The 26,320-nt window shown below is 37.2% G+C and overlaps 3 protein-coding genes across 6 annotated transcripts; all 3 read right to left on the reverse strand.

Moving 5' to 3' along the window:
- Positions 1-937: 937 nt before the first annotated feature.
- Positions 938-8,459, reverse strand: ubl3b (ubiquitin-like 3b). Its single transcript, XM_079891830.1, has 7 exons — positions 8,164-8,459; positions 7,963-8,066; positions 7,438-7,591; positions 4,223-4,331; positions 3,411-3,497; positions 3,128-3,205; positions 938-1,957 (listed from the first exon to the last, which is right to left on the reverse strand). The coding sequence occupies exons 3-7, from the start codon at positions 7,462-7,464 to the stop codon at positions 1,905-1,907; spliced, it is 354 nt and encodes a 117-aa protein (XP_079747956.1). The 5' UTR covers positions 7,465-7,591; positions 7,963-8,066; positions 8,164-8,459; the 3' UTR covers positions 938-1,904.
- A 349-nt stretch (positions 8,460-8,808) lies between these two features.
- Positions 8,809-18,182, reverse strand: slc7a3b (solute carrier family 7 member 3b). 3 transcript variants are annotated; one of them, XR_013823437.1, is made up of 13 exons: positions 18,103-18,182; positions 15,254-15,666; positions 14,825-14,986; positions 14,312-14,483; positions 13,891-14,009; positions 13,580-13,802; positions 13,325-13,464; positions 13,125-13,227; positions 12,480-12,712; positions 12,169-12,335; positions 11,953-12,061; positions 10,333-11,390; positions 8,809-9,454 (listed from the first exon to the last, which is right to left on the reverse strand). XR_013823437.1 is itself a non-coding variant. In XM_079891965.1 (13 exons), exons 2-12 carry the CDS (start codon positions 15,621-15,623, stop codon positions 11,260-11,262), a joined length of 1,929 nt encoding a protein of 642 aa, XP_079748091.1. In that variant the 5' UTR covers positions 15,624-15,666; positions 18,103-18,182; the 3' UTR covers positions 10,539-10,622; positions 11,242-11,259. The 3 variants fall into 3 exon arrangements, 2 of the variants coding, with proteins under 2 accessions (XP_079748090.1, XP_079748091.1); XM_079891965.1 differs by lacking the exon at positions 8,809-9,454 and having other exon boundaries at positions 10,539-10,622; positions 11,242-11,390; XM_079891964.1 differs by lacking the exon at positions 8,809-9,454 and having other exon boundaries at positions 9,716-11,390.
- A 304-nt stretch (positions 18,183-18,486) lies between these two features.
- On the reverse strand, positions 18,487-25,630 carry LOC307171092 (uncharacterized protein). Of its 2 annotated transcripts, XM_079892477.1 has the most exons (9): positions 25,134-25,630; positions 22,739-24,704; positions 22,584-22,626; positions 21,854-22,012; positions 21,570-21,659; positions 19,147-19,212; positions 18,979-19,050; positions 18,814-18,881; positions 18,487-18,666 (listed from the first exon to the last, which is right to left on the reverse strand). In XM_079892477.1, exons 2-8 carry the CDS (start codon positions 24,683-24,685, stop codon positions 18,814-18,816), a joined length of 2,445 nt encoding a protein of 814 aa, XP_079748603.1. In that variant the 5' UTR covers positions 24,686-24,704; positions 25,134-25,630; the 3' UTR covers positions 18,487-18,666. The 2 variants fall into 2 exon arrangements, with proteins under 2 accessions (XP_079748603.1, XP_079748604.1); XM_079892478.1 differs by lacking the exon at positions 21,570-21,659.
- Positions 25,631-26,320: the final 690 nt, after the last annotated feature.

The following is a 26,320-nucleotide window of genomic DNA, read 5'->3' on the forward strand; positions in this document are numbered from 1 at the left end:
GGTGCAGCGGATTCATTTATAAAGGACGTGAGAATGACATTCAACGTGTTATTATTCACAGAATGCATCACTAGACCCAAAGTGTATATAATAATGTATATTGTATACAATACTGTGCCAGAAGATTTAGTTCCTGAAATAGTGTTAAAAGCAGTAATAATTAATTGGTGTTGCAGTTACATACACATTGTGATTTACGTCATATGTTATTTAGTAATATCGTGATTTCTGCATGACTGTAACATTGTTGGCCAGTAAAGGCTTGGGGAGATAAATATGCTAAAAATAATAAAAATAAATAAGGATAAATAACAATATTTTAAAATCCACAGGGACACGGTATTATTTGAAAGATTTTATTAATTTATAATACAAGATTTAGGGATTTTTTTTTTTACATGTAATAATTTGTAGCTAATTTTCATAGCAGTGACAATGATAAAACACTCTTGCAGTAATTGGCCAAACAAAAGAAGATTGGAGACAGTTTCTGTGGACATTTCCACAACAAACTCACTATCTTTCCAAAAAAATCCTCATCCACTCTCACTCCCACACACACACACAATTAACACGAGTCAGCCATCTGATGTGTACTAATAAAAACTCATACATGGACAAGATAAAAAGGTCCCAATTATTACTCCATTATTAATAATATTAATTTCCCACAATCAAAAGGCAAACAAAACAGACGGCTTACAAACATTAGGAAATAAAACACTCAATTGTTTCTTTCTTCTGGCCCAGTGGGAGGCCATTAGGGCCGGCCATCCCCAACGCACATTTTTACCTCTAATGCAACAACATAGCAGGGGGTCCATGAATCCATAGCGCTTATAATGGGGGCTTTTACCAGCCCAGCCCTTCGCTCCAGACAGAGGCTTTCGGATGATTTCCTTATTCTTTGCACCTGGACTGTGTCCCTCAGGACGCATTTTAGACAAGCATGGGACAGGATACAGATGATATATCCTGACTGGGCAAGAAGAACAGTTTGTGTCACTTCACATCAAACACATGCTTCTTCAGCAGAGACGAGGAAAAGAAAAGAAAAAAAAACTCTATTCAAGTAGACACAGGGTGAATGGTTTTCAAAGGCGGCTGGTACACACCCAGGGCGAGGAAACACTAGACTAGGGTCATGCACAGATGTTGACGTAGCTAGGTAGTAAGAGGAGTCTGGCGACTTTGAGATCCACTCTCGATTGGTCCTAGGACAAAGGCAAAAAACGCAGGTGGCCATGGCACAGTCAAATCCACCAGCGCTATAGCAGACTCCCTCGGTCCACAGCAACAGACTGGTGCTTGTGTCATCACACCTCTCTCTCCGTAAGCTCCTTCTGTTTGAGGCAGGCAGGAGGATTAAGACTACAACACACACAGTGACTTCAGATAAGGATCCGTGTTAAGTGCAAACCAAAGTCTGTGATAATGACGCATATTAAGCTTCATCTGAGTCAGGCGTGTAATGCCAAGTGAAAACTGACACTTGGGTGTTGGGAGAACAGGAGGTCTCTCGAATACAGGACGTCCCTCTGAAAACCTGTTCGCACATCCGCTTACATAATTTCCTTTCAATGATTCAGGTATGTCATATTTGCACAGTTTAATATTTTCAGAGGAGGCGGCCTATAAACAAATGGCCACTTTACCAAGCAAAAATCAATTTTGGCAACCAAACGAAACGAGAAAACCAAACCAAGGCAAACGTATGAGATTTGATAAACTTGGCACAAGAGAGTCTCCAGCTACTATAAGGAGCAAAAACACTGAACGAAAACCTAGTCGCACTGTCCCTGGGGCTGTTCTGTAATCATCCAGAATGCACCACGGGTTGGTGAGCAGAGACAGGAGCGGGGAGCAGAAGGACAGGAGGAGGTGGGGAAAGCTTTGTCTGGGTTTTACAGCAGTAGACAGCAGCTGCTCTCTGTAGTCTTCTCCCTGTTCCTCTGGCCTACGAGAAGAGAGCAAATATTAATTGACACCTAATAAATCAAAGAAATCACAGGTCCTCCTCTGAAACACTCTTCAGTTACAAGAATGCGAGGGAAAAGCATGACACTATGATGACTTGACAGAGAAGGAAATAGCTCATTTTCTTCCTTGAATGACAGTGAAGGGTGGAATTAAAATCAACAGAGTTGCTTCGGTAATGTAATGCATTTCAGAGTGAAAGAGTATTCGATGAGAAATGCAAATACAGGACTTGATTTTATACATCAGGAATGGATTGGATCAAAGTGGGCGTTCTATAGGAACCAGGCCTAGTTCATAATCAGCCTCAAATTCGACTTCAAAATAAAAGCTGTTCTTTTGAACTTTCAATCAAATAATCCTGTAAAAAAAATTTGTATCACGGTTTCCACAAAAATAAAACGCTGATAATAATAATTAGAAATATTTCTTGAACAGCATATTAGAATGATCATGTGACTGAAGACTGGAGTAATGATGCTGAAAATTCAGCTTTGATCAATTACATTTTAAAATATGCATAAAGTTATTTTAAATTTTAGCTGTGTGTATTTGGATCATATAAATATAGCCTTGAAGACTTCATCAATATATATCCTCTTTTCATGTTGACTTTGCATGAAATCAAGGGAATTTAAAACCACAAAGACTGTGGGCTACAAATGGGCCATTTGTTCATGTTAACTTTATCTATTGTGAAGCGACAGTGTGAATGCTGGCTAAAACAAACCTCTGCTCTGAAGCCAGTGTTTCTATTTTTGATTATCAATACATCAAAGCATGCAACCTGCTTCCTCATTCCAAATATAATAATGACAAGTCATAGTGAACAAGAAGCTTGCTTCAATAAATCCAGCACAACTGGTTAAACTGGAAGTACCAAGAAAGTTACAGACTTTACAGATCTTACGTTACAGTTTTGACTCAGCATTGTGTGACTGGATAAAGTTCAGTGTTAATGTGACTGTTTGCATCTTTATTATTATAATGTGTCTGGAAGATTTAAGCCAGTTGCTACCTGGCATCAGTCCTCCAATTACTGCTGTGTCCTTGTCCTTAAAACAAAAAGTGGATGTGGATAGGCAAGCCAAAGACATTTAGCCGTGTTTAGAGCAGTAGGAGCTTGCCGGAGGAATATATCAGGACTTACCATGGGAGTTCGGCTCTGGCAGCGTCTCTCTGGCAACCAAGTGCATGACAGTTGTTCGGCCAGGGGGCAACTTCAGAGCTATTCAACAGAGAAGTGGCATTCTGAATATCTGCAAACAACTTGGCTGCTTTGCCCAGTACAAACAGCTTCTGACCTCCAGCATATTTTAACATCCACTTTCACTGTCCTCACAATAACGTAGAGACAGACAAAGAGAGCGAAACAACAGGACTGTCAAAGTGCGTTGACTGTGACAGACACGCAGACAAGGTCTGGTGCTCACCTCCTAGTGTGACATTGCCATGCAGGAAGCGGCCCTGGAAGATCAGCCTCAGGATGCTGGGGCTGCTCACACTCTCCTCCTCCCAGCCTGCAATGCAAGTCATTACATTCACTACTGAAACAGGCTTGTATGAAGCTTCACTATGAAAAAAATGGTCAAGATCATAGTTGGACCGCATGTGGTCACAGATGATATCCAGTTAAAGTAAATCAGCAATAAGAAAAGTATCTAATCCATATATTTATTCCATATACATCTATGATAGACACTACCATTCAAAAGTTAAGGTTTTATTATGCTCACCTTAGGCTGCATTTATCTGTGATGGCAAAGCTGAATTTTCAGCATTAATACTCCCGTCTTCAGTCACATTATCCTTCAGAAATCATTCTTATATGCTGATTTGGTGCCCATGAAACATTTCTTCTTACCATCAGTGTTGAACAGTTATAAGTTATGTTTAATATTTTTGAGAAAAGATTCTTTAATGAATAGAAAGTTCAAAACAACAGCATTTATTTGAAATCGAAAACTCTTTAGTCACTTTTAATCAATATAATGCATCCTTTCTGAATAAATGTATTAATTTCTTTCAAAAAAAATCTTACGGACCCTAAACTTTTGAATGATAGTGTTGCCATTTCAAAGTGATTGTTCACCAAAAATAACTAACATTTTACAGTGGATGATGTTTAGCAGTTCCACATATATTATTGAGTTTAACAAAAAGTTCTGTGCACAAAAAAAGTGTGTCAAACACAAATACAATACTTTAGCTATAAATACAATTAAAATATACACTCAAAACATACCTGCTGGCCAGTTTTCAAAAACATGGCGGGCAATGTCTGTGGCAGAGTCATTCGGAGAGAAAGTGAAATCCTGTGTCTTCCCACTTACAAGGATCAGCCGTAGATTCACCTGTATCCGAGTGAAAGGAGAGAGGAAACTAATTAAATCTTTAAATCGTGAAGCAGAGCCCTATAACTCATACACAGTGACATTTCCACCAAATAGACCTCAATGACCCTTTAATCTGTGCTCACCCCAGAAAACATGAGACGACCTGGAGAGTCCTTTGCAGAAATGGGCATTCCCTCCTAATTAGATTTATGTTCAACTTTAAGGGTGAAACTAGTGGCTACCCTCTTTAAAGGTTCCTGTGAAATGGTCTGGTGAGTGGGGAAACGCAGGGTAGGGCAGAAAGGAAGTGCTAATGCCTTTTCGTTTGCATGTAGTGATACCAGCCCCCCCTTTCCTAGACACCCCTTCACCCTAATGCGATAACCCCAGGTGTCCCAGACAACCCAGGGTTGAGTTATTAAATTTACATGGCCCATGCATAACCCCTAGCAGGACGAGGGGAGCAGCACGGTGGATTAGCACAATAAATTTGCCCCATGCATGAGTCCTATTAAAAAGCAACAGACAGACACAATGCCTCTACAATCAGTATTAACACCACAAAGGCCAATGTTCATCCGTTTAAGAGATCCATCATGCTGCCTAAAACATAAGGATTATTTGATTTTTATTGCCAATATGTTCAAAGCCTTAGAAAACATTTCTCAGAATAAAAAAAATAATAATAAAAAAATTGTTACTATTATTTAATTACTATTTTATAATAATAATAATAATAATAATAATGATTGTACTATAATAATTGTAATTAATTTTAAATAAATTCCAGCAATAATAGATACAACAGCTATAAATTCAGACATAATTTTGCTGGAAAACAATAACATACAGTTCCAAACATTACTGATTTGTTAAGCATTTTTAACTCATTCTAATTAATGCTTAAATACAATAATAACAAATAAATCTAACCTATGTTAGCCAGCTAAACAATTTTACAGTGGTTTCAATTTTAAATCAGTTTGCAACAATATTCAATACATCAGAAAAAAAACAAGAAAAAAAAGTTTAGCCTTGCAATGATGACATGACCTTGATCAACCAACCCAAGACAGTGATTTCGCCACATTGCCCAATATAGGAATTGAACTGAATAAATTTGGCAGCATCCTCTTTGAATATAAAAAGCACCATAAGACTCAATGTCTGCACAGAAAAGACACAGAGTGCCACTATATCAAACCATAATTAAAATCAGACCAGGAACTTTGAGATTCCAAAGAGTCTCTTGTTCAGTTTATTTCTTCCAGGGTTTACACGTCCCCCTGCCGCCTCATGGTTTTCAATGACTGCACTTTAAATTACATCACCCAAACTCAGTGTACAGAGCTTGGCTGGGCATTAATGCTTTCGTTCAGAATCAGATGAAGAAAGGGAGGGGGGGCTAAGAAGGTGAGCCAGTTGGCCCTGGCACTGCTGTGTATAAAGCCACATACGACAAAGCACAAAAACGAAGGAAAACTAGCTTCATGGAGACACTGCAACCAGTCAGCGGACCAGGAACAACTTTCAACATGTTTCTGAGAAAGTGGAAGTGAAAGAAGACATTCAGTTCCTCTCAGCTTCAACTGAAAATGTGTGAGGACAAGTTGAGTAAATCGGTTTACATTATTATTTAATTTGAGTCAAACATACTATATTCGTGGCATTAACACCAGCTCGCAATAGGGGGCCCGAGTTTTCCTTCCACCCCACCTTGACAGCAGCCCAGGTCATGACCCAAATAGTGGAAGCAATCAAATAACATGACAGGAAAAGGACAACCTCTTCCAGCCACAAAAATGTGTTCATCCTCTCGCACCACGTGCCAGCTAAATCCTTACTAAGGGCCCCCCAATGCCCTAACCTAACCTACTGTGAAATCAGGCTCCTGTGCCGAGGGCATTTGCAATGTAGGGCACCCCACCCCCATTCAGACACTCTTGAAAGTATTCGGCTTTCACCTATGGGGACCAGCAGTGAGAACAAAAGAGGTCAAAGCATGATGCATGACGTCATGATAACAGACTGTTTACAAACCCCCGATAAAGGCACAGAAAGCCCTTCTCCAGCCTGCTCCGGTGGATTTAGGGTGTTATCAGCAAATCTGTGATGGATAATATAGATGAGAGCATAACAAACAAATAAGCACTCCCTGCTGCCCCAGTTCTTAAAGCCTTGACAAATACAAAACACCAAATCTGCCTAAATGCCCCAGAAACAGTACGCAAACACCTCTATAATCTCACGGCTTATATATTTGTCTGCAATAACTTCATGTTGCTTTCATCCCAAAATTCCGAGTATGGGACGCCATACTTGGCTACACGTCATGTCACTTTCAAATCCAGAGCTTAAAGGCATCACCATTTGCCCCATCCCCAAATAATGGCTTTAAAACAACAAACAGGTTCAGAAAACAACAAGTAATCTCAAAGCAACAGTTAGACTGAGACTGTAACATACAAGATTCATTTAGTTTGTTCATTTCAAATTCACAACTTCTCAAAATTGATGTGCTTTTGTCATTTTCATTAGTTTCAATAAACAAAAATTAAGTTTACAATAGTAACTTAGTGGTTTACAAATAACACTAACTGTTTTTTTAATATAACATTTTTAGGCTTAAACTAATAAATGATTTCACAGACAAATGCAATGACGTCTCCCCACAAATGCGGATAAAAGGAAGAGTTTACAATGAAAACGGTCATCATCTGTTTGTCTTTGGTTTGAATAAAACATGCAAGATGCATGTAGATTTTTGTGAATAATAATGCAAATTTTAGTCTATTCATCAGATAAAGCCATCAAAGGCTTCAGAAGTTTTGACAAATAGTTAAAGAATCATTGTTTCCCCCGTCTTATAACTTGACAGCCATGGTCACCATGCACTTTCATAGCATGGAAAGGAGCAGCATGAACATTGTGCCAAGTAACTTTTATTGCATTTAACAGACAAAATAATGAAAATATAATCAGTTCTGTGGAGCAACAAGGTAAAAATAGATGACAAAAATGTACATATTTGAACGCATTCTAAAATGACACCTGATGATGCTCATCATATTGATATTGTGCAATGGTGCAGGATGTAAAGAGAGATCTGGCCTGATATACTCACTGTGTCAGGGTCTCTCTGAGAGGTCATGGCTGTGATCAGAGGTGGAGGGCAGCCAGGAATCGATGGTTGACCAGCAGTGAGAGGGCAGCACAACTCCTGGCACAAAGACTCAGTATGTGTCTTCTCCCTCAGGCCTTTCACTGCCTCGCACAGCCTAACACCAAGTCAATTATTCACAACATGCCACACAGATTTGTTTACTACACACAGTCTAGTGGTCAAACCAGCAATAACACGATATAACTAGTTACTATCTTAAGTGACATACTTTACAAAGAAAAACTGCAAAGTATTACAAAATACAGGTGAGATGACAAGACATTACAAACACTAGACAAACACTAATTCACGAGATCCTGGTGAATGTTTAGCGAGTAAGGTAGTGACTATCCGATATACTGATTAATGAATCACCTAAACAATATGCAGCCATATAAACAATACAGTGTATATGGCTTATAAACAGATAGACGTTTAACAGCGGAGATGGTATAGGGAAATGCAACAAAAACAAACATCACATACCTTTGCTCTACTTGACGTGAAGCCAAACTGTTGTTTGTATTACTGGATCAGCATTATATATATCAGCTTGAGTGCTTGAATCCGTGTTAGGAATCCAGCCCTGCCTGTGAATCAGACACCAAACCAGGATGAGCTCGACTGCCGATCAGGAAAAATATATAGTCCAAAATTAAAGACACATCAAAACGATGATACACGAACCATTAAAGAAGAGAGATGTGTCGATTGTGATGCGAGAGATGTGAAAGGTTGTATGAGCAGAGAAAGTGCGCGCGACCGCTGGCCTTGAGCTGGAATAATTTTGACTGCGGCAAAATAAAGAGGAACTAAAACGACCGCTTTGATCGAGTTACAGACGCCTATCAAATCAGGCGCGGTCGTTTGATGGTCCAGTGCTTTCGTGATATATTAACTGATGGGTATATCCATCGCTATAATCAGATTAGATGTAGCCAAAATCACTCGCAGCGTTCGATCAGATTAATGGTTGAGAATTTAAAGACACCGGAAGTCAGCTGGCCATATATGCAGGAAACGGAGCACAAGGCTTTCTGGGACTTGTAGTTTTAATGCAGCTCTCCATTTTGTTCGCACCTTGCAGAATGGCAGTCATTTCACATGCTGTGTGATGGAATGTGGGGTGTTCTCTCTCTCTCTTTTATATCTAAATGAGCTTTTCATCTTTTGCTTGTCTTTGCCATTATGTTAAACATTATGTAAGCAAACTCAACATTTGGCATGAATACTGACTTTATCTTCTATATGAAATTCCTTATAGAATTTAATTGTTTTCACAGATAGACTCTCTATTCTGCAATCTTCATTTTTAAAAGAAAGCAACTGAATGACAATACTTCATATATTTATTTGATGACAGCATAGCACACAATAAAGGCACATTGAATAGGCTATTTACATTGGAATAGGCTATTTACATTGGAATAATTCAAGCTGAAGTGTGTAATTTTTTTCAGCGTCAAAATACTTTCTCGTCCTAATATGCAGAGATAATTTAAAGTAAGGATTTGTTTTCCTATGTACTCAAAAAGTGTAAATACTGCAGATCTATGTAGCCATCAACACATTCCTCTGCTTAAGCATCCCAACCGGGGTGCGTTTCCCAAAAGCATGGTCGCTAGTTCCACTGAATTGTGTTGGTAACGACGGATACTTTGCGTCTGCTACTTTTGACCAATGGCAGATGGTGGTGCGTTCTGGAAACATGTTTGAAAACAGTAACTATTTTTGAAATTTCATTTGCTGGCATTAGTGGCACAGAAACTTCACACTTCAGCTTTAGAGAGAAAGTATGTACATGGATATGAAACCATAAGTCTTACAATACAGTAAACAGTGATGTCTTTTCAATTACAGTAGCAATACAATACAGCTATTCAGTCATGATGTAAATTGAATGTAAAACAGCTTTGAAAGAGTGAGAAACAGCAAGTCACAACACTGAGATTTGTAAAACCATTACTTCTGAGGAAATCTACAATAATACCCATAAGGGATAGACCCTTATGGGTATTATTGTAGATTTCCTCAGAAGTAAGAAGGCAGTGTCTGTTCAAAGGTAATACAACGGACCCATCATAACTAGTAGAAACAAGTAACAGATATGACTTTATAATAAACTGGAGGAAACAGTCCCAGCTCAAGTACACAGCAGCATTGTGTAAAAATTAACTGTAAAACATGCTTTAAAGTCACAATACTTGCAGCAAATTGTAATAACTTTTGAAAAATATACTGTACAAACAACTGTGTAGTGTAAAGAGCCATACACTATTCTGTCCATGTCAATAAAATATACAGTATCACAGCAACAAATGAAAAAGCCACTAAATTCCCAAAGCTCCATAATCTCCACTTTCAGACCTACTTTTCCTTTAAGAAAAAGCATTTACATTGCAATGTTTTTACAAAAAACATGAAAACAGCATAAACAATGTTATCTTAAGAAGATAACTACAATGGCAAAAATCTGCATGACAAATAAGAGCACTTAGAGGCTGACGCTCAATGTGAAAAATTACAAATTTTGTCACACAAGTAAAAAACAAAAGACTATTTTAGAAAATAAGACAATTATGTAATGCCTGATTTTGCTATTAAGCACATTTAAGACAATGAGGTTTTCCTATTTTACATCCCAAAAATGTAACGCTCAATAGTGACAACTTTTAAAAAAAACTTTACAGTACAATAAACAATAAATATATTTTCCTCCAACTGGTACATAAATACATCCATAAAGTTACAAAAATGTACAAGAATATACTTTTACATATAGAAATCTACTGATAAAATCCAATATTTTTCATGTATCACTTTTTCAAATCATATCAAGTTTATAAATTTAAGTACTACAAGGACGTTTTGATTTCAAAACAATAAAGCACATAATATTTTACTAAATATATTACACTTTCCCAATTATCTCTGGTCCAGTAAACATATTTTGGTTCTGTTTACACAAATCCGAGTCGTCTTTAAATGTGAATTTAGGACTGAGTGTGCTCACTGTGATTTTGCAAGGGATGAATTCTGATCCGTTTACTTACAGTAGATAGGCTAGTAAATACCGACATTGGTTGCTAAACTTGCTATAGTAATGATGTAAACGCCAGCATAATGCAAACAGGCTCATACAACACCTGTTGGGGTGGAAAGAGAGGACAGACCAGTTTAAATTTTGCCATCTTGCCACAGTGCTGAACTCATGAGGCACATTAGAGAACATCATTGTGCAATTAGTCACATTCACTAGTGAATGTCAGTGTGCTATAAGAGAAAATGAGTGAATTTGGACATGAAGTTAAACACACGTTGCATCATGAATTACAAAAAAACTTCAGTTGGATACACCCAAAGAGATGTTTGCTGCCTGTCTGAACTAAGTCTTTGAATAACGTATTTATTATGAACGAGATGAGTCATCCTATGACCAGAGAACACCCACAGGCAGAGACACCCAGTTCACAAATGTAACAGTTCTGGTCCATCTCTTAACTGGTACCAGAAAAAACAAAAAAACATGTGCATACAAAGTACATGTAGGACTAGACCGTCTTGTCATAATGAAGTCTAGACATACATAAGTAACACTGTCACAGTACCACTATGCACTGACACAAGGTAAACTATTAGTAGGGAATACAGTTTACCTACTGAATAAAATTGGTCGCTTTTTGATGCATACTTCAGAAAAATGATATGGTGCAAAAATGAAAGTGACTGCATTTTACAAAACTGGTTGTTACGCAGCTGCCATACCAATCTAGTTTGTTCTTCTTAAGGAGTGGGCCCCTCATGTTCACGGTCATCTTCAGACAGGTAGATTGGCTTCTTTCCTTGAAAAATGGGCTCAGATTTTTTACCCTCTGAGCTGTTCCTTATTCCATACGCAAAATAAATAAGAAAACCTAAAAGAGACATGTAATGAAGTCAAACTTTGAATGAAAACCTGGCAAAATATCCATATTAGTGTTCAATTACAATACCATTCAAAATTTTGGGGTCTGTAAGATTTTTAAGTTTTTGAGAGAAGTCTCTAATGCTCAACAAGACTGCAATTATTTATTAAGAAATAGTAATACTGAAAACATTACAATTTAAAACAACTGTTTTCAATTTGAATATATTTTAAAATGTAATTAATTGCTGTGATGACAAAGCTGGATTTTCTAATTTCTTATTATCAATGCTGAAAACAGTAGAGCTGCTTAATATTTTTGTGGAAACAAAAAATTTTTTTTCAGGATTTGATGAATAGAAAGTTCAAAAGAACAGCATTTATTTGAAAAATACTTCTTTTATTACATTTATAAATGTCTCCACTGTCACTTTTGATTAATTTAATGCATCCATCCTGAATAAAAGGATTATTTTCTTTCTTACTGACTCCACACGTTTGAATGGTAGTGCACATTTAACACACAATTACATCAATTATCCAAGTCAACGATTTGATATGCCATAACTTACCAAAAGCCATCCATACTGCGAAACGAGCCCATGTAGGTCCATCTAATTGCATCATGAGGTAAATGTTTACAAAGATACTGACCAAAGGCAGAATGGGGAGCAAAGGCACCTACGAAATGTAGACAGAGGAGTATTATAAGTACCTAAACATCTGACACTCTCAATTTTTCAAGCACAAGGGTAATAACGCAGCTTTGTTAATGTAAGTCTCTGTACCTTGAAACTGATAGCCTCTTTACTCTGGGGCTGTCGCCAGATGACGACAATGCAGACAGCAGACAGAACAGACAGGATAACAACCAAAGTGATATAGAGAGGGTTGCCCATCCCCTCCTGCTGAATTTGCACTGACAGCACCACACAGAGTATAGTGAACAGCACAGCTGAAGAGCAAAAGAGAAGGTGGTTATCTGCCTGTTCACTTTATGAACAACAAAAGTATTATTTTACATTTCCCTGGGCTTAACTTTACAGTTACATGTTGCAGCAAAAACGGTATCATAAGCGGGACCAAAGGAAATGCTTACATATGGTGCCAGTGGCAAAGTAAACAATGTTGCCCGAAATCTTGGTGGGTACGTCATGGATAGGTTGCACCAGCATCCTGAAGGAAAACCTCTCCTTAAGGGGCGTTGTCTCCAGCTCCTGGCCGTACTCATCCCCACTATCCACATCTGCCATGGCTCCTTTAGCCTCCAGCCTCTGTAGTTCCATTGGCTTCTCATCCACAGCCCTGGAGCTAAGGCTGCCTGGTTGGTACCTGCAGATTTAAAAAATAAATTAGACACATTTTAAAAAAGCATCTTAATCCAGGCTCACCAAGGCTGCATTTATTTGATTAAAAAATGAGTGAAATATTATTGCAACTTAAAATAACTTTTCTATTTGAATATATTTTTAAATGTAATTTATTCCTGTGATGATGGCAAATATGAATGTTCAGCATCATTACTCCAGTCTACAGTGTCACATGATCCTTCAGAAATCAATATAATATGCTGATTTGGTGATCAAGAAACATTTATTATTATTATCAATGTTGAAAACAGCTGTGCTGCTTAATATTTTTGTGGAAACCATGAAACATTTTTTTCAAGAACATCTGATGAATTGAATGTTAATTGCATCCATATTTCTTTCACTTTTAAATGGTAATTTAAGTAAATACTCACCGGAGAATGAGTACACAGACAGCAACCAGAGTGTATGCCAGCAGGGTCCCAATTGACATCAAGTCCACTAAGGCAGCGAGATCAAACAGGAAGGCCATCAGGGCTACAGGGAGGAAATAAAGGAGATTATAGGAGTTAGACAAAATTACTAAAAGAGTTATCTATTGACAGACATTATATGAATAAGAAGGCAGTTTTACCTGCTACAATGCCAGACACAATGGTTGCCAGCACGGGTGTCTTGGTTTTCTTGTGCATGCGGGAGAGGGAGCGAAAGAGCAGACCGTCCTCAGCCATAGCATAAATCACACGAGGCATAGGGAACATGGAGCCCAACAAGCTAAAGAACATCCCCACCAAAAACAAAACAAAACAAAAAAGTCAAAAAGACATTAGTTGTTTCATGATGACTTTATGTCAATGTCAGTAATGTAATTACGGCTTCATAAATGTACCTGGTGGAAAGGGCACACAGAGACCCCACAGCCACAATATAGCGAGCAGGCTCCCAGTGCACATAATCAAAGGCCTCAGGAAGTGGACTCAGGACGTCCAGCTTGTAATAGGGTATCATGAGTGTGAGTGCTGCAGAGACTCCGAAGTAGGCAAAAAAGCAGATGAGCAGAGAGGCCACTATGCCGATCGGGATGGAACGCATGGGGGTTTTGGCCTCTTCACCTATGACAACATCATCAACAAAGCTGGGGTGAGTTTGGTTTTAAAAGTAGGACATTCTGGTTTTACATGAGAAGTTTGTTGAACTTACTTGTGGTTGCAATGCAGTCAAAGCCCACAAATGCATAGAAGCATGTAGCAGCGCCAGAAAGGACTCCGGTAAAGCCAAACGGTGCAAAGCCACCTGAGCCGAATTCTTTTTCAATGTTGCTAAGACATGAAAGATATTTCAACTTTAAGTTTACAGACAACATAATGCATATACATTTTTATATACACACAGTATAAATAATGTTTTTAAGTATTTTTGTTTTGTTTACTACCCTTTCATTATCATTCATTTAATTGTCATTTTTATCTGATTTATTAATTTTATATTTCTTGGAATTTAGTTGCATATCTGTATTCAGTAAATATGAACAAACTGATCAAGTTTGAATTATGCTCGAAACTGTACTTTCCAGATTACTATTGCTTTGCCAACATATAAAAGTTGAGGAAGTGTGACTTACTGTGCTTCAGATTTGTTGGTGCCATTAAGGTAGTCCTCCACAGTAAGGTTCCAGTTGGCAGTGTCGCCTTTCACAAAGCCCGATATGATGACAAATGTCAGAACCACCAGGTTGATTCCTGTGAAGATCTTGTTGACAAATGCAGACTCACTCACTCCAAATGCCAACAATCCTGTAGTGTGGGAGGTGAGAGGCAGCGAATTCACACCATTATGGTCTTTTGCATGGCAATGGTGAAAAGAAAGAGTGAGCAACAGTCCTAAGACTAACATATATTGGTTAAGTGGATAATTTAAAATGATTTAATTCCTTCAGTGTAGTTTGTGTAGTAGAACCAATAAAAATCAGGTGTTGGATAAGAAGTGAAGTCAAGAAGATTAATTCTGGAACAAAGATCCACTGGGTTAATGGAATAATGGAAGTCTTGACTTTGAACAACACTTTGAGTCAACTAAGAATTAACTAGGCACCATCGTGTTGGACAGAAAAAGTAGTCAGATAAAAGTTTCTTACCAGTGAGCAACAACACCAGGATGAGGGCAAACAGATCTGGATACTCCGCTAACACATTTCCAGTGTCTGGAAATGACATGGAGCCATTGAAGAAAACAGAGATCCTTTTCTGCACTAGATGGTCGAAAGTTGAGCTCCAAGCTCGTGCCACACTAGCTGTGCCTGTGACAAAGAGAGGAGCACATATGTAAATGAAAAAGACTTCAGAACGTCCACTTGTTAAGTTAAACTTAAGCACCTGCTCAAGAGTCCTTCACTCAAGTGAAGTAAACACTTCATGCAGTTTCAAAACCACTTCAGCTCATTCGTAATCGCATATAATTGGTCAAACTCTTGGGCTTGCATTCAGAATAAACTCTTGGGAGATGACAATTAATTGTTATATTTGAATTCAAAAAGGGAAAAAGTAATTTTAGTCAAAACGCTCACCAATCACATACGACAGAATGAGGTTCCATCCTGTGATGAAGGCCCATATTTCCCCAACTGTCACGTAGCTGTACAGGTAAGCGGATCCCGTCTTGGGAACACGTGCACCAAATTCAGCATAGCACAAGCCAGCGAGGACAGAGGACAAGGCCGCAATAAGGAAAGACAGCACGATTGCAGGCCCAGCCTTCTCTCTGGCCACTTGCCCAGCCAGGATGTATACACCTGCACCCAGTGTCGCCCCCACACCGAGGGCTATGAGGTCCAGAGTGGTGAGACAGCGAGCAAAGCGGGTTTCGTCCTGAGAGGTGTCCAGCATGCGGCGCCTAAGCAGCATCTTCCCAAAGGAGGCCAGTTTATTTTCAATCATGATGGATAACGTTGAGAAGACTGGGATAATAAAGCTGAAGGCACTAAAGGAGAAGAGAAACAATATAAGTATATATATACACATACATATACATTTATATATACACATATATATAGACACACACACAAACACACTTTTTATTTATTTATAATACAAAAAAAGTATTATTTTCAGTAAATACTGTCTTTTTTGTTAATTAGGGCTATTTTTGGCTATTATTGGCTATTACAATAACTATAATGATAACTATATTAGCCTCCACACCAACGCACCATACTGTTATGTTTATTATAAGTACGTACTGCTTAATGTTTAAAATCTGGCTGTCAATGTTTTTATCGTTCATTAGCTGGGGAAAAAAATTGTTCGGAAAGTGATTCAAACTATATGGTTATCATTATAGGTGTGGTGTGGAATTCTCTATTTTCATTGAATTAGAATGATTATTAAAACTTTATAGTTTTTGTCCTTGGTGTAAACGCCTTTTAACCAAGTCATTACATGTAAAGGGCATAAATATTAGGGTGTCTGCTTCACACCACACCCGTAGACACAGACAGAGCACTTTATGAACAACCCATTTCACCACAGGGCAGTTCGATCCATCATTAATAAGATTAATATCTAAGAGGTTTATATTGCCTTTTCATTATTGAGCCATAATTCATAAAGTACAACAGCTTTAGAGCATTGACATTGGTGTGGCCGGAAACAATTTTCAGGCAAGACCAAACTGATTAGTCACAATTTACTGGCTAGATGAAAAGAGCAGACTGGGTGAAATGGGAATAGTATCATGGCGGAAGTCAAAGAAATAAAAAATTATAGGAAACATTTAAAAAAAGAAAAGAAAAAAAGAATAGGGAGGTAACTCACCCTCTGAATGCAGATTGGTGAATATTTTAAAAATGCTATTTGAATACAATGTTTACATATGACAAATAGTAGCGACTGATGATAAGCAGTGGCAGTCCAAAGCGTTGCACACTTTCATAAGGAAATAAGAGAACATGCAGTGAAGGTCTTCTTGTGTGGGTTTCTGACCAGCAGCTTTGAGTAGTCATGCATCTTTGATCAGGTCCTGTCTATGGAACACTAGAAGTAAACCTGCACCTGCTTACATGACTATTTAACAGTTAAAAACTTTTAACACTAATCTTTAAGCATTCTTACCACATTTTCTTTTGTGATACTCACACACAAATATATATATATATATATATATATTTTTTTTTTAAACTATTAAACTCTTTTTGCTAACTCCACGACGTCACTACACGGAAATCATTGACTTCCTTCCAGGGTTTTTACATAAAACCACTAACACACACACAAAACAAAAAGCAAACTATAAATCTAGCTAGCCCATGAAAATGGTTGTTAAATTGCGATAATTATCAGTAACCTCACATAATGCACTGCCCTGTCCTAGACGTTCCTCTACCCTAAGCAATTAAGCAAATAACTAATTCCAAGTAATAAGCAGGCAATTTAAACAGGTTTGGACAAGGTGAATTCACAGGTCCACTGTCTATAATCTGACTATCCTGGCACCTGCTTCACCCTACTGATGAGTTTGCTGGTCTTAGAATCAGATTCATATATTTCAAGATGATGTCTGACAGCAGCCCAGGTTTTTGAAGCAAAGTGGCCATTTCACTTGGCCTTAACAATTATTTATTTATTTAAGCATTTACATTGAAAACACTGATTTAAAGATAAAGCCAGTGATTTAACTTACATACATGAAGTCCAATACTGCACAATTACTGGTGTATCTTTTACTTTTCAAACTGAATAGACCAGCAGCACCTGTATGACACCTTTACAGTCATGGAATTTCATCATGACTTAATGAAACTAACTTACACTCCAGCTCAGCATCCCATTAATAATACTATAGTTTTAGACCCACAGGACATGAGTTACATATACATGTACTGATGCATTCAGTTTGGGATGATTTATTAAAACTATTCGAATAGGTTTTATTTAAACCATGTTTAAATGAAGTAAAACTGTACCTGGGAAAATAAACATCAAGAAACATGTGCAATGACTGCCTACATGATGGAAACTATCATAGTGTCGCACGCAAGTATAATAATGTAGATGTAAATTGAAAAAAATATACATGAACGTATATTTTTCACATTATTAGACAAATATAATACGTTTTGGTGATACGATAACAAAAATATAATTTTCTCGGATTGTTTGAAATGTATTATGCTAGTATAAATAAATACAAATACGGTAATAATATAGAAGAGTACATTAAACATCGCGCGCCATTTCTACACGAGGATGTGTAATGCAATGATAAACATATGGGATTTCCGCTTTACTGTTAAAGAGGCTCTCAACACTTGACAGAAAACACAATTCAGATCTTTTACTTCACGAATACTCCCTACGTCACACATGTGAAGATTAAGAATGACATTTTATAAAGAATAAAGGTTAAAAAGGTAGTTACCCTCTCTAGAGACGATGAACTGGAAAGCCAGACGAGACGATGCACCGTGTGTGATCTAATCTAGAAGAATGAGTGGCTGACTGGCAGGACGTGAATACTAAACTCAGGCGGAAATTCAAGCCTTTTAAGGAAAAGTAATTTCCCCCCAGGCAGGGTCGTTTTTTTCTTTTCTGACGTCAATCGTAGTAGGACGGGTTGCCATCGACGACAATCATTGTTTTGAGAGAGCGATGGTTTTTCCAGCATTTTATAAGTCCTGCTCTGCTTATTGCTGCATTTATTTGTAATACCACACGATGACCTAACTAAGGCAATGTGTTACAGTGGAAAATGTAAAATATGACTCTTCTCACATGCCTTTAAAACAAACAATAAACCATATTTCAATATTTCAAATAATTTCATAATTTATTAGGGAAAGCCTAGAGACAATTTTATTTGGGTTACATTTTATTAACAGTGTCTCATTTTTAGAAGCACATAAACATGCATAAAACTGCATAGAAATTCCACAACTGGTTAAAGTTAAAACTTTCTTTGTCAACACTTCTCTTCTTTTCTCCTCTAAGTGTGGGAGAGAGAAAAGACAGAATCAGGCAGAGGTATACAATATTGCTTATATTAATATCAGCATAATACAATCATTTGATATTTATCTGTAAAAAGAACAAAATGCCAGGGATAAATTGTGAAGAGACACAGAATACCTACTTAAATTCTCTTCATTTCCTTTACACACATCTCAAGTTTTTCCTGCAATGGTCCCCATTTTTTACACTCTATAAAAAAAAGGTATGCAAAACATAAGACATTATAATAGGGTAAAATTATTGGAGAAAAAATATTCAACTTATGAAAAAATAATAATAGAGATACCTGAACGCAAACCCATTAGTTCTTGGAGGACGCTCTCAAGTTTGCCTTGAAGTTGCAAACAATTAACACAGCCTGGATGGGGGTTTAAAAAGATTAGGTAGGTTTGAAAATATTAGACACTATTTGTGAATTAGAAAACTTACTACATGAACAACCACCAAAATTCACCTGATTCATGTGCTCCGTCAGCTGGATGCACAGCATCACTCTCTACTGTAGAAAGAGCAGCATGTGCTATGGATACAAACACACATTAATACATTACAAACAAACACATATATAATATAGAAATACATTACAACAAAAAAGTGTTAGAATATTTCACAAACATTTACTATACAGTTGTCCATTCAAGATTTTTTTTTTTTTAACAACATACGACGGTAACAAACTATACCAACCAATATCTTATTGTCTTAAGTATTTGCTCACCATTCACACTTGCTCATCCATATGAACACTACCATTAAAAGGTTGGGAATGACAAAGACATTTTGTTTTAAAAGGATTTAATATTAGCATGTAATTGATAAATCAAAACATTTCTAATGCTGCAAATTTTATTAGTATTCAAAAAAAAAAAGTTGTATCTTTACCAGCGATGCCAAAGCCATTTTCAACAGCCATTACCCCAGTCTACTAAGAAAACACTGTCACCTACTTCTGTGGTAATTTGGTACAAGAGGACACTTTCTTCGTATACAAGCACAGATGAAAGTGGCTCTTAATTGGTTCTTAGGAGAAAGCAAACTTGACCAAACCAGGACAGAGAGAAGTGGACAACAGAGGACATCAAAGGGTCTAGTTTGAGAAACACTCCTCTGAGGTCCTCATTTTGCAGCTTCATTAACCAGGGAATAAATCCATGTTTGAGTTGGTCAAAACAGCTTGATCCTAACATCCATAAAAAGTGTCTAGTGTGATCCTTTAATGAACAGTTTGGAGAACACAGAACTTATTTAAAACAGAAATAGTCATTTGCAACATTTTATAAAATATATATATATTTTCTATTTTACATTCATAATTAATGCAGTGCATTATGGTGGCACGGATGCCAATGTACCATCCTATAATTGAGTTTGAACAGACCTATAAATCTCCATTTCAAAAAGAATGAAAACACTCAAAGGGAAGGCATGCACACACTACTCCTTCACATGGATGAATTAAAAAGCTTTCAACAACAAGCTCCCAAATGCACCAATCTATTCAGTAAGGCTATTACTGCGCCCTTCACAAGTATATCAATCCGCCTGGATTACATCTGATCAAGCAGGGAAAATACCTTGCAAATAAGAAATGTCAATTTAATGACTCAATTTTCTTGCCCAGATTCCTGGCGGCTTCTATTTTCCAGTGCTATATCAGGAGCTGTCCTGTTGAGATTTGTCAGTGTGGCTTAAGGCAATGGGTGGCTATTTTCCACATTTTAGACACTATAATGTTCTTGAACATTGCTTTGACACACCCAATGCTTTTTTGTTCATAATGGACCAGATTTACTAAACAGGGCAAATTAGCATGAGCGCAATCCCATAAAACCGCAGATGGGAATGAAAAGTGATCTACTGAAGACGCGCAAATGTAAGAACACAGACTCAGCCACGTCATTTCCATAATGACCAACGAAATCTATCAAGAGCAGCGCAAATTAGTGTCTGTTTTAAAACATGCTTTTTTTGGGGTGCAACTGGTAATAATGGCGCAAATACCAGTAAATTGACTATTTAAATACTGTCCTCCCATAGATTTTGCATCTGAAAGGGAAACTCATACAAATGCATATGTAATAAGGTCAGCCGCAAAAATAACCCTGTCCATGATTTTTCAGTGCTCATTTTTCACTGACAGTAATTCTTAACAACAAAAGAGGGTTTGCGCTGGTGTAAGCTGTTAGTAAATCTGGCCCAATATCTTAATGTCTTTTAATTTTTAAATATCACAAAATATTGTCAGTAGCTAATATGTTTCCATCCAAAGTTGTTATTTCTCAAAATTTTAATTCAGTTATCACATCCACTGCTGATGCAAAGTCACATGAGTTTTTTTTTTTTTTTTTTGCACAATAAAGGGATTTATTCAGTAAATAATACCATACATTTCAATCATAGTTTACGCGCATGTCTTAATATCGAATAAGACATTTATCTGCCTCAATTGAGCACGTTTTTTTGCGCATGTTAATAATTTATGCGCATCCTGGCGTTTCCATCCATTTTTTGTTATGCAATGTCCCAAAATGCGCATAAAAACAGGTTGATGGAAACATTACAATAACACTAGTTTTAAGAGGGTATAATAAAAACTTTTTTTTTTTTAAATCTCAAATTTACCACAGTCCCTGCCAACCACCACAAGTGAAAATACACCAGAGACTCATAATTACATTAAATTATTACTTTAGTTGGCTTTCCAACTAAACTTCATTGGTTTAAAACATTTTGTGTTTTAGTGTTTAAAAGGTGTTGTAGACCTTCTGAAAGTATTAGAGATATACCTGTTATTCATCCAGTCTCACTAATGCACTTATTTCCTATAGTTGTTAAAAGTAAACAATCATTATAAAAAATAAGGACAAATGATCGCACCAATTCTTTTTCTCTTTGCCGAAGGCAAACCATCATTGTTCAAGTGCGTTTGGCCCACACTGGGAAGCAGTGAATTCCTCGTCCTCATACCTTTCATAGATAGAATTAGAGGAAACATGATTGGAATGACAAAGCATTACATAAAACCAGAGTCCTTCATTTACATAATAATTTTGTCTAGGTATTTACCATGTATCCATGTTGCATAAAAGTATAAAATCAGCAACAAAATCTGAAGATACACAAAGGAAAAACTATCATGGAAAAACAATAATGAATCGTACCTTGTAATCCTGTTGTTGGTTTATTACTGGGCTGAGTCAGAAAGGTTTCAACAGTGGATCGTGTAGTCTGAGGCGTCTTAAGAGCCAGTCTTTTACGGGTTGGGGGCTGTAGTCCTGATGGTTTGTTTTGCGGTATACCAGAGCTTGAAGGCTTTGCAACTGCAACCACATTACAGCTTACAGAAAGCACAATTACTATATAATACACCATAGTAATAAAAAAAGTACTGTCATGTACACTATCATTCAATTTGAAAAGTCTAATGCTCACAGAGGCTGCATTTATTTGGTCGGAAATACAGTAAAAACAATAATATTGTAAAATTATAATTTCACTGTTTTCCATTTTAATATATTTTGAAATGTAATTTATCCCTGTAATGCAGTCACATGATCTTTCAGAATTCAGTATAATATGCTCAAGATTGGTGCTTAGCTGCGAATTTATCATCAATGTTAAAAACAGTTGAGCTGCTTTTGAGGGGAACTTAATATATAAAGGAATTTTTGATGAATAGAAAGTTCAAAAAGAAAGTTCAGCATTTATAGTTCTTATATCTTTTGTAACATTATAAATGTATCACTTTTAAATAATTAAATCCAAACTTGCTGAATAAAAGTATTTTAAATAAAAACAAAAACCTTTAACATTTGAACAGTAATATAATTGTGCATGTATAAAATGTGTAAAAAAAGAAAGAAAATGAAAAAATGTGTATAAGCCACTCACCAGCAGTAGAGTTACATCCAGTGACAGAAGAAACCATAGAGGTCTATTTACCAAAAAAAAAATATATATATATAAATAAATCACATTTTAACCCAATTAAACCCAACAAATTTTTATGTTTCCAAGTGACTGATTCATAGCATAGAATTTCCTACCTTAACAGTGCTAGCTGACGCTGTGTTCTTGACAGATGCGATGTTCTTCCCCTTGTTCATCTGTACTGACTTCCGGTTGCCAAGCAGGGTGGTGGATGTTGTGTCGCGATATTGCGGAACCTGTGTCCCTTGGATAGTCTTTGGTTTGTCCGCTACTGAGGAGTGCATGGACGACTGTGGCCTTGGTGGAAGACTGGATTTGGGATAACTGAGCTTAGAGGAAAGTTGAGGAAGCTGTCTTTTAATTGGAAGTTTTGTGGGAGGCTTGTTCTCATTTGCTGGTTCTGATGTACTGTGACTTGAAATGCAGTTTGATGTGACCTTCTGACTTGAGCTCTCAGTCGCCTGCACAGCACCAGTTCCATTGTGATTACTCACACCAACAAGCTCATCATTCGATTGGGCCTCCATACTGTGGATCACAGACAGTCTTTTTCTCATAGGTGTGGGCTTTGCATCTCTCAGTATCTCAAATCTGGGTTCTTTGCCAAAAATGATAGGTGTGGATGTAACCATGAAGCTTGTTTTCATGTCCAAACTATCATCCAAACAAAAAATACTGTTTCTGCTGATGTTTCCCATATCAGAGGAGGGAACGGACTCACTTTCAGCTAATCCAGGTCTCTCTTTTATTTTGTGATGCTCCTCTGCTTTGAGCTCAGGAGCATCATTGGGAGCATCTACAGAGCAAACAAAAGCTAAGGTGCTTATCTCAACGTTTGTTTCGCTGCTGTTAGAGACTGGTTTAGTGATTCCCACCGAGTTAGAAGCACCACTGACCAGGTCTAATTCTAAAGCTAAATCTGTGCTTGAGGGCTTAATTTCTAGAGTGGTGTCCTTCAAAACTGGAACTTCTGGCATAGGAAGATCAGTGGTTGTATTATGTTTAGTAAACATCATCTTAGCTGGTTTTAAAATATCTGAGCTCGATTGTTCAATCTCGCTAGAAGGTAGATGAGGTGCACTGGCTGTTTGCTCCACAATATCAACCATTACATTGTCTTTTAAATTAGCTTCCTCTGTGTTTTTTATATTATCATCCAAAGTGGAGTTAAGATTACCACTTGGTTTTTCTTGTGGCTGAATGTCTACGGTTACTTCAAGCTTTTCATTGAGCTGTTCTGTTGTAGTGTTTAAGGGTGCACTATTCACAGATGAATTGGTTTTAGAATGTGCACTATCTAGATTAGGAATATCCACAGTTGCATTAACCCTAGTGTCAGGACTCTCTTTAGGGTCATGTGACTGGACCAGGTCAACAGTGGTATTTCCTGACTCAGTCTTAATATTGGGGACATCAATATCCACTGTTGAATTAAGTCTAGGGTCGGACCTCTCCTTTGACTCTTGGCACTCAAAAGTGCTGTTCTTCTCCCTGGCGTTGTGTAGATCAACAGTCACATTAACATCAGTGTCAGACCGTTCTTTCGAATCTTGAGTCACATTAAAAGTGCTGTTCTTCAACACTTCATTCACAAAATCTGATTTCTCTAAAGATGTAGTGGATACCGCGGGTTCATTGCAGTGCCCATCTGCTTTATCTGCTGTTGCACTAATGTCTTTCTCATTCTGTATTGATCTAGTAGACATGCTTCCATCTGCTGACTGACAGTGTGCTACAAGAGAGCAACTAAGACCGGATTTGATGGCAGCCTCTTTACTTGGTGCTAAAACTTCCTCGTCCTTATTTTTTGTTTGATTTTCTGATGGTGTGCAACCAGGGGAATTCAACACAGTTCCGGCTTCATTTGAAAGAAACGACGGGCCGACAGTGTCATCAAGAAATCCAGACACTTGGGGAAAAGGTTCATCTGCAATTGAATAGAAACTAGAACACACATCTGGCAATTTGATAGCCTGGTAAGAAGAAATGGGTTTCTGAAGAGATGATCCACCCATTAGGTTGCCACCGGCCTGGGCAAGCCTTTGCCTTAGAAAGCTCTCCATTTCAATAGCAGGAAGGTCTCTGAAAAAAATTGAAAAGTCTGGGAATTCTTTTGTGGCTTCCTGAAACCTACTTACTAACAATCACACATCTCACAGAGGATGACACACGAGGAAACAATTATAATATACAATACAAAATATAGCACCAGTTTAAATTCCTTAAATACTGATCTAAAAGTAAACACTAAAGTACCGCATTGAAGAAACCCAAATGTGTTATTTAAACATCTGATAATAGTTCAGGAAGTATAACATTACACAACAGACTAAAAATACTAGAATGAACTAACTAACGTTAACTGACAACTGCAACGAATGTTTTGCTATGGAAACAATAACCCGGAAAATTAGTAACGAGCCTACTTTCGATAAGGAACTAACAAACTCAATACTATTTCTAAACAAATAAACATATCATAATCATTAGGAAGCATTATCATCTTCTTACCAGGTCTCTAAACAGCCTCAGGCTGACTCTCTCTGAGTGTTAGATACTTCCGTGTCTGACGATTTGAAAACGGCGACATTCTAGTCATTGGACAGGACGCTCAGACCTTGACCAATCAGAGCGACGATCTTTGAGGCGTTTAGAAACATCACAGCGCCCCCCAGTGCTGGCAGTTATATAGAACGAAGACCTCAGTTCTTTCTTATACATTTGCATATTTAACATAGATATGCGCACTGCGCACACACCTATTTGTAGTTTCATTGTGCTCTAAAACAATTGCCTACATACTTGTCAACCTTCGATAGGCTATATTAAGTGAACTATTTATTTATAACAAATGGCTGTCACAGATAACGGTAGTCAGTGAATTCGCGATATAGACAATGTAAATTTATAAACTTTGTTATGATTGATTGCATACATTATAGGTTGTTAAAAAAGAGAAATAGGCCTACTTTTCAGTATTAACCATAGACTGTAAAAAAATATCTAACTAATTAACATCATTATTGGTTTACTCTTTTCTTGTTAACTTTCGTTTCTGTAAAATCTGGGTAAAAAGGGTCAAATATTAGGCAACATTAAATTTCGTATTTCATTTAAAATTCCATATTACATGTGAAATTCCATATTACACTTAAATTATCCATATAACATTTAAATTATGCATAGGCTATACTTTTATTGACATATGTAATGTGCTTACATCAGTAAGAATTATATGTGACAAATTCATTATTAGGCTATTATTTTTATTTTTAGAACATGTCTAGAAAAACATTAAATGCCAGACATCAAAAAGGTAAGGGGAGACCAGGGCGTGGTTGTAACACATTTTGTTACAGCATCTGTAACTCAGTGAATTCTTGAACTAGATTGCTCAAACTTTTATACAAAGTATATTTGTTACTACAAAAGACGCTAATTCAATCCTCTACAAAAATATCACAGCCCTTACGAGTTGATGTCATATACATTTTGTGCCTTTGTTACAATCTAGCCCACTGCTGGGGTAAGTTGTAACAATTAAACAAAAGATGCAAAACCAGAGGCCACATTATGCAATAAGCTTGAAACGATCCAAGAGAACAACACAAAACAGTGTCTCTCTTTCTGTGACTGACCATATCAAATCCTGTTTGCCAGGTGTGTGTAAATTAGTCTACTCGAACAAACTCCCTTAA

Source organism: Squalius cephalus (genome assembly GCF_949319135.1).
Source record: "Squalius cephalus genome assembly, chromosome: 14".
In the NCBI taxonomy this organism is placed as follows: Eukaryota; Metazoa; Chordata; class Actinopteri; order Cypriniformes; family Leuciscidae; genus Squalius; species Squalius cephalus.

What these genes read in the sequence shown, in the direction of transcription:
- ubl3b (XM_079891830.1), bottom strand. Translation starts at nt 7,464, where the DNA reads ATGACCTCTCAGAGAGACCCTGACACA. An exon ending in CTCAGAGAGACCCTGACACA is followed by an intron (nt 4,332 to 7,437) that starts GTGAGTATATCA and finishes ACTCGGATACAG; the next exon opens with GTGAATCTACGGCTGATCCT. An exon ending in GCCAGAGCCGAACTCCCATG is followed by an intron (nt 1,958 to 3,127) that starts GTAAGTCCTGAT and finishes CTCTTCTCGTAG; the next exon opens with GCCAGAGGAACAGGGAGAAG.
- slc7a3b (XM_079891964.1), bottom strand. Translation starts at nt 15,623, where the DNA reads ATGATTGAAAATAAACTGGCCTCCTTTGGGAAGATGCTGCTTAGGCGC. An exon ending in CTTTGCCACTGGCACCATAT is followed by an intron (nt 12,336 to 12,479) that starts GTAAGCATTTCC and finishes TTTGCTCTTCAG; the next exon opens with CTGTGCTGTTCACTATACTC. An exon ending in AAGAGGCTATCAGTTTCAAG is followed by an intron (nt 12,062 to 12,168) that starts GTACAGAGACTT and finishes TACATTTCGTAG; the next exon opens with GTGCCTTTGCTCCCCATTCT.
- LOC307171092 (XM_079892477.1), bottom strand. Translation starts at nt 24,685, where the DNA reads ATGGAGAGCTTTCTAAGGCAAAGGCTTGCCCAGGCCGGTGGCAACCTA. An exon ending in CGTCAGCTAGCACTGTTAAG is followed by an intron (nt 22,627 to 22,738) that starts GTAGGAAATTCT and finishes TTTGGTAAATAG; the next exon opens with ACCTCTATGGTTTCTTCTGT. An exon ending in GGCAAAGAGAAAAAGAATTG is followed by an intron (nt 19,213 to 21,569) that starts GTGCGATCATTT and finishes TTGTATCCATAG; the next exon opens with CACATGCTGCTCTTTCTACA.